At 40.0% G+C, this 19,252-nt stretch overlaps 1 protein-coding gene across 1 annotated transcript in view; it reads right to left on the bottom strand.

Moving 5' to 3' along the window:
- The window catches only part of LOC122728531 (cartilage associated protein), a 56,362-nt gene that overhangs the window by 8,565 nt on the left and 28,545 nt on the right, over positions 1–19,252 (bottom strand). Inside the window, exon 6 of the mRNA XM_043967209.1 lies at positions 15,866–15,949. Coding sequence (XP_043823144.1) covers positions 15,866–15,949 — 84 coding nt within the window. The remainder of the gene's footprint in view (positions 1–15,865; positions 15,950–19,252) is intronic.

The raw sequence follows: 19,252 nt of genomic DNA, 5'->3' as shown, positions 1-19,252 counted from the left end.
TCCTATATATCACAAACAAAACTCTGCAAGAAGAGGTAGTAAAAAAAAAAAATTTAAAATTAACTTTAGACAGTATAAAATACCTGGGAGTATACCTGCCAAAACAAACCCAGGAGCTATATGAACAAAATTATAAAAAGCTTTATGCAGATAACATGAGATTTAAATAATTTGGAGAAATATTGTTTATGGTTAGGCAGGGCCAATATAATAAAAATGACAATTTTACCCCAATTAATTTAAATATTCAACCATATCCCAATTAAATTAACAAAAAAATTATTTCACTGAATTAGAAAAGGTAATAACAAAATTTATTTGGAAAAACAAAAAGTCAAGAATATTAAAGGAAATAATGAAAAAAATGTCAAGGAAGGAGGTTTAGCAATACCAGATCTTAAATTATATTATAAGACAGTAATTATCAAAGTTATCTGGTACTGGCTAAGAAAATAAAAAGGTAGATTAATGGAAAAGAGTAGACATACAATTTCAGCAGCAAATAAACATAATAACCTTGTATTTGACAAGCGTATAGGCTTGTCAAATATATAAGAATACTAATCATTACCCAAATGATAGTCAAAGGATAAGAACAGGCACTTTTCCAATAAAGAATTCAAAACAATTTATAGTCACATGAAAAAATATTCTAAATTGTTATTGATTAGAGAAATGAAGATTAAAACAACCTCAAGATATCATTTTACGCCTAGCAGATTAGCTAAAGTGATAGAAGGGGAAAGTGGCAAATGTTGGAGAGGATGTGGAAAAATTGGGACATTAATTCACTGTTGGTGGAATTGTGAACTAATACAACCATTTTGGAGAGCAATCTGGAATTATGTCCAAAGAGTGATTAAACTACCTGTAACCTTGATCCAGCAATACCACTACTTGGTCTATTTCCAAAGATGATTAGGGAAAAAGGAAAAGAACCTATATGTTGAAAATGTTGATAGTAGCTCTCTTTGTGGTAGCAAAGAATTGGAAATTATAGGGATGCCCATCAATTGGGGAATGGCTGAACAAGTTGTGGTTGGAATACTATTGTGTTATAAGAAATGATGAGCTCAATGATTTTAGATAAACATGGAAAGGCTTGCAAGAAATAATGAACAGAGGCAGCTAGGTGGTACAGTGGATAGAGCACCAGCCCTGGATTCAGGAGGACCTGAGTTCAAATCTGGCCTCAGACACTTAACACTTACTAGCTGTGTGACCTTGGGCAAGTCACTTAACCCCAATTGCCTCACCAAAAAAGAAAGAAAAGAAAAAGAAAAAAGAAAAAAAAGAAAGAGCAAGCTATGTATAGCAAATTTTCAATTTCATATGCAATCATCTTTTTAATTGTCCTGTTATGGAACTGCTTGTTTTATTCAATAGATTAAAAGAAAGAAAGAATGAATATAAGAAATTCAGAGAAGCATAGAAATACTACATGATCTGTTGTAGGGTGAAGTAAGCAGAAACAGGGAAATAATATAACAATATATGTGATGATGATAACAATGTAAATGAGAACAAAAAACAAAAGAAAGAAGGCTGTGTATTTAAAGTTATCTAAAAGAGATGATGAGAAAATGCACCTCTCTTCCCTTTCTGCAGAGGTGAAGGACTGTGAATAAGAAAGACTGTATATACTGACAAACTCAGTTTTACTGCCCACTCTAGGGCAGGCTCACAGCCAAAGAGGTGTGAGGCAGGTCTAACCAGATTGGCCTTCAGAGGAAGCAAGCAGGTTGGGTGAAAGTTTAGGGGAAAATTGATGCCCTGGAATTTGCCTTGTTAGGAACTGTTCTCCCTCCCCTCCCCAAGGCTAATGTTTGAAGTTTGCCCATGTTCTAGGTCTCAAGGATGATAGCACGTATACTCCAAACGCACACATATACACATGAATGTGTGTGCACATGGAAACATTACAGGGTAATGAGTGGGTTACTCTCCCTCCCTCCAGTTCTGCTTCCCCCTCAATGTCACCTGATGGAGAAATTCACCAAGCTGTCAAAGGGAGAGCTAAGAATAAACAGTTGTATCATCAGCCTTGCACCCCACCTCCCCCAGTGGCAGGCCATCAACTCTTGGTGTGGAATGTGGACCTGAGGCTCAGAAGCATTCTGCACAGAGGAGATAGACAAATATTTTCTCAGTGCTAATTCCAGGGAAACAACCTCCCTCTACCCGTCCCTAACAGTTTCATGCTACCCCGAAGGCCAACGGATTTGGGAAGCTCCGGTCCCCGTGGAAAAGATGTGAGCCAGCATCACCAATGCCAGTTTGTTCTCTGATGTGAAAACTTTCAGCCTTTTTTTCCTCCCCCTGTAACTGATCCCAGTATGGAGAACTGTTAACTGCCAGCTCCCTACCTCCACCCTCCTCCCCCATCTTTGATTTACTGGGCCTCTTTCCCATACTTTTAGAAAGGGAGAATTCTTTGCCCTAATAGCTGTATCATCATGTTGATACACAAGCATTTTTTAACTCCCAGAATGCCACAGTCATTTAATTAACTCCAGTCCATACAGACTTTTACATTTAGAGCTGGAAAAGACCTCAGTGGCTACCTAGTTCAAGCCCCTCATTTTACAGATGAAGAAACTGAATCCCAGGGAGGTTAAGTAACTTGCCCAAAGCCACACAAGTCCCTTAGATTTTACTCATCTCTAACATGAAACCAAGGAACCTGGAGTTGAGTCCCTGCTCTACCATTTCCATGCTCTGTGACCTTGAGCATTCCATTCCCCTTCTCACCTGTAAAATGAAGGGGACTGGATTAGGTGATATGCCTTCTCGCTCTAATAATCAGTGCCTTTGGGAAACAGGTCACAAACTTACATGGCTATTGTGGGTAACTTTTGCACATCCCCAACTGTGCATTTTCAGTTCTATCCCCACTGAGGATCTAGTTATCTAATTCTATGTAATTATCTATCTAGATAATTATTGATCCCAAAGACTGGCTCTAACCCCTGAGGAACGATGCCAACCCCATTATCTCTGAAATGATAAATATGCCGCTCAGGTTCCCAGAAATAGGGGGTCTCATCTCTCTAAATGTCCCTATGGCAAGTGACCAGAAGACTCTAAAATGTGAAGCATTTGCTATAGCCAATTTCAGCAAGGGTTTCATGACTAGCCATCAGCCCATGCAAAAGCTGTAGCTGGACTACATATAGGGATGGGGGCAGCTAGGTGGCGCAGTGGATAGAACGCTGGCCCTGGAGTCAGGAGAATCTGAGTTCAAACCTGGCCTCAGACATTTAACACTTACGAGCTGTGTGACCCTGGGCAAGTCACTTAACCCTCATTGCCCCACCAAAAAAACCCCCAAAAACAAACGACAAAAAACAGATGGGGATGAAGAGTAACGCAGTCAATCATCCAGAGCCAAGAAGATTGTACTTTCCAGTTTCATTTGTAAAATAATTTCTTCCCCACAAGTCAATTTATTTTTCTGAGCCAATGATTCATCACTTGTGGGTTAACTTTTTAGGCCTTGTCATGTCATTTAGATTATTCTTTGGAAGGACAAATAATGAAGGTGAAGCTCAAAGACGTTGGCCACATAACGAGAAGACAGGACTCATTAGAAAAGACCCTGAGGCTGGGAAAGATTGAAGGCAAAACGAGAAGGTGCTAGCAGAGGATGAGATGGATAGACAATGCCATAAAACAATACACATAAGCTTGGACAGACCGGGAGATAGAGGAGGACAGAGGGACATGGGGTGCTGTGATCCATGAGGTCAAAGAGAATCAGACACAACTGAACAAGTACTATTCATGTCACTCCTCAAAACCCTTCAATGGGGCTCACTATTGCCTTCCAGTAAAGCGGAGTCTTCAAATTCCTCTAGATTCTGGTGTTACTGTAGCTGTCTGGATAACACCTAGTTCAGTGCCTGTTGGGTGTTGTAAGCAGTAAGAATCCAACCCAAAAAAGAATTGAGGTGGGGAGGGAAGGTAATGAATTAAATAACCCTTGACTGGTTCCTGCCTGTTATTAAAATGTATCTACTACGGTTGACTTTGTTTTTTACCTACTTAATTAAGTCAGCTGCTTCCAGTGTTCCAGTAGAAATGGAAATTCCGGTTGGAGTATCCCCACCCTAATGGAATATCTCCACAATGTCCCTCCCTACTTCCCTTGAATTCCCATCTCTCCTGGGGACACCCCACATAACAGCCTTAATCCTACCGAGTATTCCTGAAGCACCAAGGCACTGGCAGCCCATTCTATCAAGAAAAAAAAAGGGGGAGGGGGAGACAGATGTTGGGGGACTTGTGGGTGGTGGTAGAAAAGAGATGGGATGATATGCAGCCCAATTTCACAGTAGGGTGAGTTGCATTCCAGCTATGCAAGGCTGGTTCCAACATTACATTCTAGAAAACATTTTTTATTCCCCTTCCCAAACTTCTAAATGAGACACTTAATTTCCTAAGGGCTCTGGTGCCTCCAACATTTATGTACAAATCCCCAAGGGTTGGGCCAACTTTTTTGACCTGTCTTTGCTTGGATGAGTCAATGGGTGTAAGTCAGCAATAGCAAATCAACATACTTTTTAAGTTAAGAAATGCCAAGAGGTCTAAGACACTCAAGGGAGAGTTTGACTCATGTACCTGCAGTAGATGTTTGAGGAAACTGGTAAAGTGTAAGAGAGGTCAATGACCTGGGAAGATGAGAACCTGATTACTACTCCCTCTGTCTCAGCAGAGTAGAATAGGGAATAATCAGATATAACAGGGAGCCTCAGAGACCAAAAAGTCCCACAAAACGACTGGAAACGACTAAAATATATTGGCTGGGTCTCTATTGTAATGATTGGAATGATGCCACCTACTGGAGACTTACTATAGGAAAGTTCTGCCATGAAGTGAAGGTCTTTGAGGGCAAGACCAGGAGTCTTTTCTTTGGTGTCAGGAAGTGATGTTTGCTTATGGGAGGAAGAAGTGGGGAGCCTGGCGCTCTGACTGGGCTCTCTTTCCTGGGGACTCTGGCAGAGAGCGGAGCCAGAAATGCGCTCTCCCTTTAATAGATAGATGAATGTAGGCCTTTCTCTCTCTCTTTACCAAATTCTTATTCTCCTTAATAAATGCTTAAAAGTCTAACTCTTGCTAAAGCTTATAATTTATTGGTGACCACTCATTAGATAATTTAGACAGACTAGCTAGAATTTTAGCCCTTAATGCTATAGCACAAAGGAAAATGGGATGCTGAACAGTAATGGATAATTTAAGCAATGTTTCACAAATTCAGGCATTTTTTGTTTTTTTATTATTATTATCCAGCTAATGAAAAAAATAGCAATTTTAGGATGGGGTGGGGGTGGGGAATGGTGAATTGTCCTTGATACTTGTAATAGTGCTGAACAATCAGGTGGTAAAGTGCCCCTCAGGACACTGCCTTCCTCAGCTATATCTAATATTGCTATTAGAAAAGGGTGTTTTGGAAGGATGGTATGGGTAACAAAACAGTAAAATCACCATTGAATAAAGACCCTGTAATATCCAAGTAACTTAAAGGCATAAATTCTTGGTAGACTAGAGGATGGGAAGAAAATATCAGAAGCAAACAGTGCAAACTCACATCCAATGTTATCTATACTACACAGGTTCAATAATGAAAACAGAAACTACCTGAAGGAAAAGGACTGACTCTTTGGCAGTACCTAATGGATTAGCTATATTATCAGCTAAATGAAGGAATAATAATTGGACAATTAATAAGAGTGAAGTAGAGGAGGTAAGGGAGGACATGGTAATGAAAATAAAGATTAAGGTTGCATACATTTCAGCTCACACTAAATAGAAATCATGAAGCAGAGTGGAATGAAAGGATGGATCATATTAGCAGATGGAGCAGTAATACAGAGTTAAAGGAAGACTGTAATCATAGTGAAATGGGTATATGAGAAAAATGGATACTTGGGCATTTAGCATCAGTGCCTACTTGACCTGGGAAGCTGCTAATATGTGTATATATGATTTCACACTTACTCTACATATTATTGCTCAGAAGCCACTCATAACCGCTTGCAAACAAGCTTGGTTGCACTCTCTGGTTGGCTGCTGTACATCCAACTGTTCCTCTGCCAATATGATTGTGGAGAATTCTACTTACTTCACTCCTAACTTGCAAGCATAGAGGGATCTACCTGCTCATCCTTTCTTAGACACCCCAATGGAAGTAGAGGTGATACAACCCTTTGACTAGACTAAAACACAACAGGACATCACCCCCCAAATAAAGCAACAATTATCCCAACATTATCAAGAAATGGAACAGGAGCTTAAATATTCAGGCAGGATTTTGCAGGAGAAAAGATGCATTATAAATGACAAGATCATTAGTACAAGATAAAAAATTGCAAAACATTGGAAAGAATGGGAAAAACCCTGCACTGAACCTTCTCATAGTTGGGTAGTGTCATGGGGCCCAGAGCACCCCAGAACTTCTCTGGGGCACATCAAGGAATCTTCTCCTTGAGAAACTAAACCAGAGGACAGATAAGCCTAGAGAGATAATCGGAACCAGTTCCAACTGAGCTAGCTTCCGGGACCTCCACCCTTCATTCTGGTCTCCCTTACCCCTGGGGAGATAAATTGGGTGTGGCTGCTGCCTTTGTGTCCTGAAGAGAGAGATGGATTGAGAGATCCATAGCCACCCCTCACCCAATTCCTCCAGTCACTACCAGTGGGGGATGGTCCTCCATCCCTTACCCAACTCCTCCAGCCACCACCAGTGGGGAATGGTCCTCCCTCACTAAAGGAACTTTTCACAGTCAAATGGTCCCCCGCACCCCCATCAGTCCTCTGTAAAAGTACCTTCCAGTCTCCTGCTCCAGGAGATTGGTATCTCAGAGCCACATGCTTTGTTCCATACCTCTCTCTCTGTGAGAAATCCAAGGATTTCTTTCATGGTTTCCCTTCCCCTTCCCCTTCCCCTAAATAAACTATCATCTTATTCTAACTGCTTTTGTGTGCAAGAGGGTGAATTCTTTAAAGAGGAATTCCTAAGAACCGCAACCCCTAACCCAAACCCTGTACCCCATTTCCCCCCATAACAGTAGCATTCTTGATCTTCATAAGATTTGCCATGAGAGACCTTGGGACAACTGGAAAAACATGAATTGAAATTTCCTGATCCATCAGGGACTGATTTAAAGATGTTTTGGGGGGCAGCTAGGTGGCGCAGTGGATAGAGCACTGGCCCTGGAGTCAGGAGTACCTGAGTTCAAATTCGACCTCAGACACTTAACACTTACTAGCTGTGTGACCCTGGGCAAGTCACTTAACCCCAATTGCCTCACTTAAAAAAAAAAAAAGATGTTTTGGTGCTTAATGTGATTAATGCTTGTGTGTAATGTTTCTTCTATTCCTAAATGAATTAAGCACACATGTTCAGAATGACCATGTGGATAATTTTAGTGATTACTGTAATCTTAAATATAGCTCCTTCTAAATCATGGTAAGAGTAGGCTGCAACAAGAGGGTGGAATGTAGTGGGAATGAATATGTTAATTTAGGATGAAAGTTTACATCTTGTGACTAAGTGGTTGTTCTGTAAACTGTTTTTCCGAAGTAAGATAAGGACTTAAGTGGTATAGTTAGACAATGACATGTGGTTCCCACAGATTTAGTAAATGACTCCTAATGATGTATGTGTCCCCCAAATCTGGTAAATAACAGATGAAAAAATTGATGTTAGTTTTGATTGATGGTTTCCTTTCATCATAAGCTTAATTACTAATCAGAATAAATTTCCTTAGCCAAAACCATGAAAACCTGCTCTTAGGTAGTGACTAGTGCATATCAAACATAGATGAAATAAATTCAAGATAATTTGGGGGTGGGGGGAGAGATCATGTAAAGCTGCATATCATGGTACAGGAGCTGAGTTTAAAGCCAACAAAGTCTCTCACTTTTTCCCTTCTTCTATCCAATGTGTGGATAGATCAATCTCTGGACTCCTATGAAACTCAGTCAAAGAAGGAGCAACAGAGAAATTTTAACTGGGCTAAACTTCATTCAAGCTAATGTTATAGGAGGGAATTTAACTCTATTTCAGTCATTTAAGTGCATCATCTGGCACATCAGGAAGCCTCAGAACAGTATGCCCTATATTTCCAGCTCCCCTTCCCCTAACTTTCCTCTGCCTTCTCTACCCACAACTAATTACTTACAAGATCCAGGAAGAGAACAGCTAATACAGTATTATAAATAATACTAGTGGCTCACCTTAACACATTGCTTTCACATTATGCTTTCCTGCCAAATGATATAAAATTAAAATCATCTTGTCTGTCCCCAAGGAGATAGAAGAAGGCACCATCCTGCCCCTCACTTTTTGCAGAAGTAGCAGTGTATAACTGTGGATTAGAACTGGGCCTATGATTTCCTTAGCATAGGAAACCTTTTAGATGAATAAATTCCATCTACAAAAGCAGATCACCACCTTTTTTTCTTTTTCTTTTCTTTTTTCTTTTGCAATCTATAGTCTTAAAGAGTTACTTAGTGCCCTGAGAAGATATGCTACTTGCCCAGGGTTACACAGCCAATATGTAGCAAAGGCAAAACTCAAAAAAACCCCCCAAAAACCCTCGGTCTTTCTGGTTTTGAAACCAGACCTCTATCCACTGTGCTATACTGCCTCTCATGGGTGTGGAAATGTTACCTACAACATTAGATTTTTCAATATGTTGGTTAGTTTTGCTGAATCTTTTTCCTTCATTGTTATAAGGAATGATTCTGGGGCAGCTAGGTGGCACAGTGGATAGAGCACCGGCCCTGGAGTCAGGAGTACCTGAGTTCAAATCTGGCCTCAGACATTTAACACTTACTAGCTGTGTGACCCTGGGCAAGTCATTTAACCCCAATCGCCTCACTAAAAATAAAAAAAAATAAGGAATGATTCTTTGGGATCAGGAAAGGAAAGGGTTATGTTAGAAAATGTAGGTGATGTTGAAACAAACGATATAAATAAAAATTTATTTAAAAATATTAAGATGTTGTAGGAATGGGGCAGTTAGGTGGTGCAGTGGATAGAGCACTGGCCCTGGAGTCAGGAGGACCTGAGTTCAAATCTATCCTCAGACACTTAACACTTACTAGCTGTGTGACTTTGGGCAAGTCATTTAACCCCAATTGCCTCGCAAAAACAAACAAACAAAACAAGAAGTTCTCTCTCCAAAAAAAAAAAAGATGTTGTAGGAATGCAGTGGGACCCCAAGAAACCTAAAGATACTACCCCCCACAACAAAACAAGCAAAAAAACTTTGTGAAGCATGAAGCCCATTGTATAGAGAAGGAAACTGAGACCCCAAAGTTCAAGGAATTAGCTAGGGTCAAATTGTTGGAGGTAGGTTTCAAAATTGGGGCCCTTGACTATAAGGTTAATGTTCTTTCTCTGACAATAAGCTGCACTTTTCTCATTGACGAATATACATGAGGACCAAACAAATACATTAACTAAATTAGGAAATAGTGTCAAGGAGGAAAGTGGTCTTAAAACTGCCAGGAAATTAATATGATCTCAGAGTCATGTGATTCTAAAGCTCAAAAAGACCTCCTTTGTTCTTATCACCTCATTCTGAGGTTATGTGACTCTCTGAACGTTTGAATGGTGGCAGTCCTGGAACTAAAATCCAGATCACCTTATCACTGGTCCTGTGCTCTTTTCCCATCACTGTTTGTTGTTGTTGTTGTTATGCCTTTTTTCCACATTTAATCAGAAAATTGTATCTCCCGTCACTGTTAATGATGAGTAACTAAGGCCCGGAGATCAGGGAGCTATCATACATTATGAGCTAGAAGCCACCTTAGCCCAAGACCTTTGTTTTTAAGTTGGGAAACTGAGGCCCAAAGGCTAGTGATTTTCCAAAGGAACACAGGCAGTAAGTCCAAGAGTACAAGATTTGAACCAAGTCCTCTGATTCTACAGACAATATCTTTCTCCTGTAGAGTTCTATTCATGTAATAAAAACAGAAACAATAGATTTAGGACAGGGCTGTGCTGGAGCCAGCTCATACCAGCTGGTAAGACTGTTAAACTTTCAGGGTGAACATTTGCACCTCAGAAATTGGCAAACACTATGGATCAGAGCTTGATTGATTATTTTGGGGATTGTCCAGACTTAAGAAAGTGATCAAAAACATATCTATAACTCAGATTAAACTCAAAAATGTGCTGTGTATAAATTTTTTTTCCCCCAGAGGGGGAATGTTAAACATTTACCACCACACACTAGAGTATAACATAGCAAACATTTATGAAGCATTAAAAATGTATAAGGTACTGGTCTAGGTGCAGGAGATATAGAGACAAAAATAAAACAATTGCTGTCCTGAAGGAGTTTATATTCTAATGAGTTGATACAACAGAAATATAGATAAGTAAATAGAAGTTTTTGTATTTGGATTTTTCTTTTCCTTTTAACTAGCCCTCTGATTTCATTACTACAAAGAAATCCGAAAAGAGGCTAGAGCCAAACTGATATCACCAATGCCATGTATCTACAAAGTATGCTTTACTACATATGCTCATTCCTGCCTGAAAATGCCATTTTGATCATTCTTACAGATTATGTTATCATGGTTTTGAAACCAAGTATTTTGAAGACTTGTCTCAGATCACCTAAATTATTAACTTCCCCTCACAAATGAAAACTGAACTTTCTTTTATAGAAGCGGGGTCAGAGAGAAGGGTAGAGAAAGAAGGAAAGAGGGGAGAAAGAGGAGGAGGAGGAGGAGAATTGATTCTGTCCAAGTTAGTAAGTCTAATGGTTCTGGAATGGTTCACTAGGCTCGGTGCTCATTCTTCACCAAGCTGCCCCCTAGTCTGTCCAAGGGTCAGTAGTTTTAAATTCAAAGTAGAAACAATTTATCATGATGAATACTATCCCCACCCTAAGGAGAATGTCTGACCAGCCTAACTGTTACTCAAACAATGTTCCTGCTTCCAACCAAAGTCTGGACTTTAAAATAAACAAACAAACAAATGAATAAATGAATGAAGAAAGAAAGAAAGAAAGAAAGAAAGAAAGAAAGAAAGAAAGAAAGAAAGAAAAAGAAAGAAAGAAAGAAAGAAAGAAAAGATTTTGGATGCATTTCAAACCTACTGTTAATTCAAATTATTTGTCAAGAAGGACTATGCTGGGGCAGCTAGGTGGCACAGTAGATAGAGCACCGGCCCTGGAGTCAGGAGGATCTGAGTTCAGATCCAGCCTCAGACACTTAACACTTACTAGCTGTGTGACCCTAGGCAAGTCACTTAACCCCAATTGTCTCACCAAAAAAAAAAAAAAAAAGAAAAAAAGAAAAAAGGACTAGGCACTTGTCAGGAAACATCTCCCACAAAAAAAGTTAGTGGTATTTGTTTTCTTTATGACACAAGCCAGAAGAAATGGGTTTGACACAACATCAGAAGAGGTTTGGAGGATCCAAAGTGGATAATAAGGAATAGTTAAAAAAACAAAACACACACACACACACACACACACACACACACACACACACACACACACACACACAAACTAATGACCATCTCCATGCAAAAGCTGTATCTACTTGTAGAATTTCCACATATTTTTCATGAAATTTGAAATTTATATCTGGAATGCATGCTACCATTAACTAATTCAGAGAATATTTTAGTTGGCCATAATTTATGACTTATGCAAACAAGAAATTACCCAAACATGTTTTCTCTGTGTCATTTCCTCTGCTCTATTTGAAGTCACAACTAAACTATTAAAAAACAGTTTAAAAACAAAACAACAAATTGTTTGTAATGCCCTTCTACTCCTTCAGGGCAATGATTCCCATGGAATTGGAATCTTAGAAATCCGTAAGATGGCAGATCTAGCTACAACTTCCTACCGTGACTTATAATCACTGTGAAACTTCCTAATAACATTTTCCTGCCTAGAACAGCCAATTTAATTTTTTTTCTTCCCAGCCGAGAGGCCCATAAAGCTAACCCTGGTTAAGGTTTTCCAGGATGTCTCATTCCAAGATGTAGGAAGAAAAAAAAAAACTTAGTTGCCTGGAAAATGTTATAAAGAAGTTTCACTGTATTTAACATCTTGTTCCTGCCAAGTTGGCTCTGAGGGTACAAAGCTGAAAACTCCATCAACATTCTTTAGGTGAGGGAACACCTCTTAAAATGACTAGGAGAGTAGGACATGACAGATCCATCCAACCACACAGAGTCATGGCGTCAGCTGGGTGCTGTGGTAACTTGGGCCTGGTTTAGTGGGGTCGGAGCAAACTGAGTTCCTGAACAGTACCAAGGTATGGACTTGGGGGTGGGGAGGGGATTTGTAAACAAGGTGTTGGGTTTTTACCATTTGGAGTTCAACCCCAAATATTAAATGGACAATCAGAACCCAACCTGTTCTGTCAAAGTCTAAAAATGTTCTAGGGAAAATGTTGGCCCCCATTCACTCACAGGCAGTGGAGTCCTAACCTTTTTGTGGGCCAGGTTTGCATAGATCAAAAAAACAGTGTTTTGTCCTGCTTGACCCCAGAGGACAGAAGCAGCAGCAGTGGCTGGAAGCTGATGAGAGGCAGACCTAGACCTGACCTCAGGAAGAACTTCCTAACAAGAAGAGTCTTGTATCAGTGGAATGCACCTTGTGGGGAGGTGATGAAATCTCCTTAGTAGAGGCCCTCAAGCAGAGACTAGATGATTACTAGAATGAAGTGGGGATTCTAGTTTAGGAGAGGACAAGTGGCTGAGGCCCCTTCTAGATCTAAAATTCAATAATTCTATGTGAAAATGGGTGTCTAGCATCTTCAGTCCATTTCTCTTCCTTCTCTACCAAGTCATTCCCTTTTGCCTTCAAAAGAGGTCTCCTTTGTCATGGGAAAAACACTCACAAAAGCAAAAACAACCCCCCCCCAAATCTCCTTCATTTGACCCTATTGCCCCTAAGATCCCATCTTCTCTTTCTCCTATTCACTGAGACAGTATCATAGAATTAAGGCAGTGCTGCCTAGTGGAAAGATCAGAGGACCAACTGAGGAAGCTAGGTGGTATAGTGGATAGAATATTGAGTTTGGAGTGAGGAAAACCTTCCCTTCCCTTTCTTTCCACTAGACTTTGAACTCCTTGAAAACAGAGACTGTCTTTTACCTTTCTTTGTGTTCTTGCTGCTTAACAGTGCCTGGCGTATAGTAGGTACTTAATAAATATTTACTGACTGACATCTCTAAGCCAAAAATGGCTTGACTATTAGGTTAATATTAAATTAGATTAAATGGTTTCTGGCAGACTTGTGCCCAAAATGCAGAGTACAGTATTGACCTTTTTCTTCAACATATATTATAGTTATCCATGAAGGAAAAGAATTGTGTCTTATTTACATATTGTATTTCTCCCAGAACCTCTCAGAGTGCTCTTAACAGTGTAAAGCCTTCAAAAAGAGACATGAGAAAGAGACTTGGGTAGGGCATCAACAGATCTGGGTTCTGATCTCACCCTTACCACTTTCTACCTACCTGACCTTGAGTGAATCACATAACTTCTCTAAGCCTCAGTTTCCTCAACTGTAAAATGAAGGAGACTAGACATGATAGCCTCTGGGTCCATTCTAATTCTCTTGCTTTATGGTCTTTTTCAACAAATGGGGAAGGGGAATAAGCTCACCTCATAGCAGTCACCTAACCCCAAGTTCCAAAAAATTCTCTAGAATTGTTAAAGGGGCCTGGGCACAATTTATGGAAGAAAAGACAATGGCTCAAGCTCACACAAAAATGAAGAGAAATAAACTATGTGGGCATTTAAAAAATGCTACTGTAATTTAAAATTCAGGCCAGCAAGGTGGTACAATGGATAGAGTATCCGGCCTGCAGTTAGGAAGACTCATCTTACTGAGTTCAAATCTGGCCTCAGACATTTCCTAGCTGTGTGGCTCTGGACAAGACACTTAATCCTGTTTGCCTCAGTTTCCTCATCTGTAAAATGGTCTGGAGGAGGAAATGGCAAATCACTCCAGTATCTTTGCCAAGAAAACCCCAAATGGGGTCACGAAGAGTCAGACGTAGCTGAAACAACTCAACAACAAAGATTTAAAATTCACTATATTTTTAGAAGGCAAAAAAGATGAAAGAGAATGTGGCCTGTGTATCCCCCAGACATGTAGCTTTACATTCTGAGGAAACTACAAGTCTTCCCTTTAGTGAAATGTATGTTCTTGGTTTCCATTTCTTACAATTTGTCTTTTTTTACTGAGATTATCCTTTCATAGAAATGCTGATAAATCCCAGATTTTTTTTTCAGGTCTTCTGTACTTTTCATCTACAGGGAGAATTTGGCATTGTGGTAAATTTAGTCAAATAGGGAAATAATTCCTTCTAGTGACTCACACTTATAAAACACTTTTCTTCATCACCCATAAGATAGGCGGTACAAGTGTTACCTCATTTTACAGATGAGGAAATTCATCTCTGGGAGATCATGTCCTTTGGCTGTGGTCACCCACTTCTCTGTGGTATTACCATCTCCCTCTATGACTGCCATGTGCTTGTTCTCTCTCTCTCTCTCTCTCTCTTTGGCCGGGCAATGAGGGTTAAATGACTTGCCCAGGGTCACACAGCTAGTAAGTGTCAAGTGTCTGAAGCCAGATTTGAATTCAGGTCCTCCTGAATCCAAGGCCAGTGCTTTATCCACTGCGCCACCTAGCTGCCCCTGCCATGCTCTCTTAATAAGTGTCTCTCCCCTTCAATTCATTATTCAAAGTGTTACTCCATCTTTTCCTTATGAACCAATCTCGTCACTTCCCTCCTCAATTCCAAACTTTTCCATAACTCCTTATTCCTTATTGTTTTATGCTTTTCATTGTACCCCAGGGACTGTGTTTCTTTTTCATATTTGTATTTCCATTGTTTGGCACTGTGCCTGGATCATAGTAGGTGCTTTCTTTCTTTCTTTCTTTCTTTCTTTCTTTCTTTCTTTCTTTCTTTCTTTCTTTCTTTCTTTCTTTCTTTCTTTCTTTCTTTCTTTCTTTCTTTCTTTCTTTCTTTCTTTCTTTTAGTGAGACAATTGGGGTTAAGTGACTTGCCCAGGGTCACACAGCTAGTAAGTGTTAAGTGTCTGAGGCCGGATTTAAACTCAGGTACTCCTGACTCCAGGGCTGGTGCTCTATCCATTGCGCCACCTAGCTGCCCCGAAGGTGCTTAATAAATGCTAGCTGAATGATTTTTGAATACACTTTCAACTCCTCAGCCTTTTTTTTTTTTTTCTGAATTGTCAGACATGCCTGAAAATGACTAAACAACAACAACATGTTCCAGGAATTGTGCTGTACTGGAAATACAAATCCAAAAAAGAAAGACAGTCCCTTCCCTCAAAGGGCTTACAATCTAATTGGGAAAGACCTCACACACAGAAGGAAGCTAAAAAGGAAGGTGTGGGTACCTGATAAAGAAACCTGATAGAAAACTCCATGCATCTAAGTGGGAAATGAAGAGATGGCTGGCCTGGGTGCGCTCTTTTTTTTTTTTTTTTTTAGTGAGGCAGTTGGGGTTAAGTGACTTGTCCAGGGTCACATAGCTAGTAAGTGTTAAGTGTCTGAGGCCAGATTTGAACTCAGGTACTCCTGACCCCAGGGCTGGCGCTCTATCCACTGTGCCACCTAGCTGCCCCTGGGTGCCCTCTTTAAATGGAAGTTTGAGGAAAAGCTCTCCATTCTGCCCTCCAATCAGAGGGGCCCCTGGTGAGTTTTCCAGAGGGTCCTGAGGAGTTAGGGGACAGGAACCATAGCCTTACTAAACTTTATGTTGACCTGAGGACTTAGCACAGGACTTTAGCACATAGTAGGTGCTTAATCAATATTAGTTGACTTAAACAGAACTGAAAACTCACCTCATCATCATCCATTATGTTTTCCTTAGCGAACTCATAGAGTTCCTTCTGGAGTGTGGTTACATTAAAGTATTGAACGGCTTCCTGTAGGGGAAGAAACAGATGACATAGTGGGACAAGGTTAGAGATAACACTTATCAACTATGATCCAGGTGCCATGCCAGCCCTGGGGATACAAATTCCATTCCTTCCAGCCATAGCTTCAATGCCATCTTCTACATGAAGCCTTTCCTGATGCCCCCAGCTGCAGTGGGCCCCCTCTGAATTCTACTTAACTCTTTTGTAATGAACTACACACACTTATTTTCTGTCTATGTATTCTATATGTAGGAATTATTCTATATACAAGGAATATATGTGCACTATATATAGGGCAACTAGGTGGTACAATGGATAGAGCCCCAGACCTGGAGTCAGGAAGATATTAATTCAGATCTGGCCTCAGATACTTCCTAGCTGTGTGTCCCTGGGCAAGTCACTTCACCCTGTTTGCCTCAGTTTCCTTATCTGTAAAATGAACTGGAGAAGGAAATGGTAAGCCACTCCAGTATCTCTACTGAGAAAACTCCAAGTTTGGAGCATGAAGAGTTGGACATGACTGAAAGCAACATTCTGAACAACAGTCTATACATACATACATATATACATACATACATACATACCCACAAACACACATACCCACATACATACACATCTTTCCATTAGAATATAATCTACTTGAGGCAGCTAGGTGGCACAGTGGATAGAGCACAGGCCCTGGATTCAGGAGGACCTGAGTTCAAATCCGGCCTCTGACACTTATCACTTACTAGCTGTGTGACCCTAGGCAAGTCACTTAACCCCACTTACCTCACCAAAAAAAAAAAAACCCAAACCCAGAATATAATCTATTTGCCAGCAGGGATTATCTCATTCTTGGGGTTTTTTTCTGTTTTTTTTTTCTTTTTTCTTTTTTGGGGCAATGAGGGTTAAGTGACTTGCCCAGGGTCACACAGCTAGTAAGTGTCAAGTGTCTGAGGCCAGATTTGAACTCAGGTCCTCCTGACTCCAGGGCTGGTGCTCTATCCACTGCACCACCTAGCTGCCCCTAGTATTTATTGTTGGTTTTTTTAATTGTTATCAAAAGTATTTAAACAAAAGTTGGACGGTCATATAACTGGGATATATGATTGGATATAGTCAAGAGGCTGAATTGGATGGCTTCTAAAATTCTATGGCTCTACATAAATTATTAGCAATTTGGTCTCCAATCCGGGACAAGTTGTCAAAGATAGAGTAAGAGAAAGGAACAAGGAAACAAGCATTGATTAAACACCTACTATGTGCCAGGCACTGTACTAAATACTTTACAAATATTATCTTACTTCCTCCTTACAGCAACCCTTTGGTAGGTAGGTGCTCTTATGGTCTCCATTCTACAGTTGAGAGAACTGAGGAAAGCAGTAATTAAATGACTTGCCCAGGGTCACACAATAAGTCTCTGAGACAAGATCTTCCTGACTCCACATCCTGTGCTTTATAACCACTGTGCCACCTAACTACCTTCAATACCACTTTTTTCGAGGGAGAAAAAAGGTAGACAAAGCAATAAGGATATAAAATTCCCAAAGTCATTTATAGTATCTAGATACAGGAAATTTGAATGTTGATAATGTTTGTTACTTTGAGTATAGATACTGTCATGGCCTTTGTTTGGTCAATCACTAAGCATGGTATTAAGCACCTACTATGTGTCTGTACTTTAACCTTGAGGGCCACCAAGAACCAATGTGCACTTCTCCGGCACAGGTAAGGAAGAGAGAAAGGAGGGTAGAAAATGTAAAGAAAAAGCAAGAAAAGAGTACAGGAAAAAAAGGAGACATGAAGATAGAAGAGGGAAAAAAGAAATGGATGTGGTCAGTAATCTTATTAAGCATTAAATAGCATTGTAAGCCTTTCATAGCACTTTGCATAAGTTATGTCACTTGAAACTCACAACAACCCTGGGCAGCAGTTACTGCAGGTATTATTATCCCTGTTTTATAGGGCACATAGTAGGCATTTTATATAGGTTTCACAGATGAAGAAACTGAAGATCAGAGAGGCCAAGTGAGTTATGCTGATCAAGGATGGTCAAATTTAGAATAGAGCCAATGAGGCAAGTCTATATATCTGGAAAGAGAGAAGACTAAGGCTAGTGGCTGCTATGATCCTCGGGCAAAAAGCCACTGTTTTAACTCAGAAGGACAGTCCTTCCTTGAGGATACTGCCAAGGAACATAAAATGACAAGCATTCATTCAAGAGGTTCTGGCCCGACGGCCACACACTTCTCCTTTTTGGGGACGAGGACACTGGGCTGGATTGTTTCTTCAAAGACATCTTCTTTGATCAAACAAAGATTTCCACTGCAAAGAGCCCCCAACACCATCAACTGAAATTCTTTACTTGTTCATTTGTGAAAAGACTAGAACTTTTCCTAAAGAAAATCTTGGATCCTAGTTGTTGATGTGTTCTGGGGAGGGAGTTTGCTCTCCTCAGCTATAAGCCCAGAAACACCCAAAGGTACCTTGGAGCGGGGTTCGTACTACATTTGCAAACAATAGATACACTTTGCCTGGGTAGACGTAATCTGAATGAGACAATTTTGGGACCTGGTGAAGCAGGAATTTGTTGGGCTTGACTCTATTTGTTTATCTTTTTTTTTTTCCTTTTAATTCGGAGGGATGGAAGAAAGAGAAAATAAATGCTTGTTAATTGAAAAAGAAAATAAAATTTAAAATGGAACTTAACCCCATTGCCCCTAAAAATAAAATAAAATTTAATTAAAAAAAATAAAATTTAAAATGGATATAATCTGACTGCTTGTTCTTGACAAGAGTTTTGTTTTTCCAAATGAAAGGAGGGTGAGAGGCAGGAAAAGTAGTACTTTTTTCATTGAAAAATAAAATAAAATAAAATAAAAGTTACATATTTTTTTCTTTTGGTTTTGTTTCTGGCAGGGCAATGAGGATTAAGTGACTTGCCCAGCGTCACACAGCTAGTAAGTGTCAAGTGTCCGAGGCCGGATTTGAACTCAGGTACTCCTGAATCCAGGGCCAGTGCTTTATCCACTGCACTACCTAACTGCCCCCTAAAGCTACATATTTTTTAAAAGTATCACAAATAGATTAATCTATCTGGAACACAAAAGCTATATTAAAGAGATGAGTTTATAGAGGCAGGAGTTAGGGTAGAGAAGGATATGCAGTCAATGGAAGATTTTGAACCCTGAGTTAGATTGCTATCTTCCTTATCCTCCCTATCTCATTCCTATCTTTTATTTTTTTTTAATGGATAGGAAACTGCAGAGGCAGATAAGTAGCACAATGGACAGAGTGCTGGGCCTACAGTCACTAAGACCTGAATTC

The sequence above is a fragment of the Dromiciops gliroides genome, chromosome 5, assembly GCF_019393635.1.
Source record: "Dromiciops gliroides isolate mDroGli1 chromosome 5, mDroGli1.pri, whole genome shotgun sequence".
NCBI classification, from domain to species: domain Eukaryota; kingdom Metazoa; phylum Chordata; class Mammalia; order Microbiotheria; family Microbiotheriidae; genus Dromiciops; species Dromiciops gliroides.
Note: the sequence above shows the minus strand (reverse complement) of the source record. Positions and strands in the feature narration are given on the sequence as shown.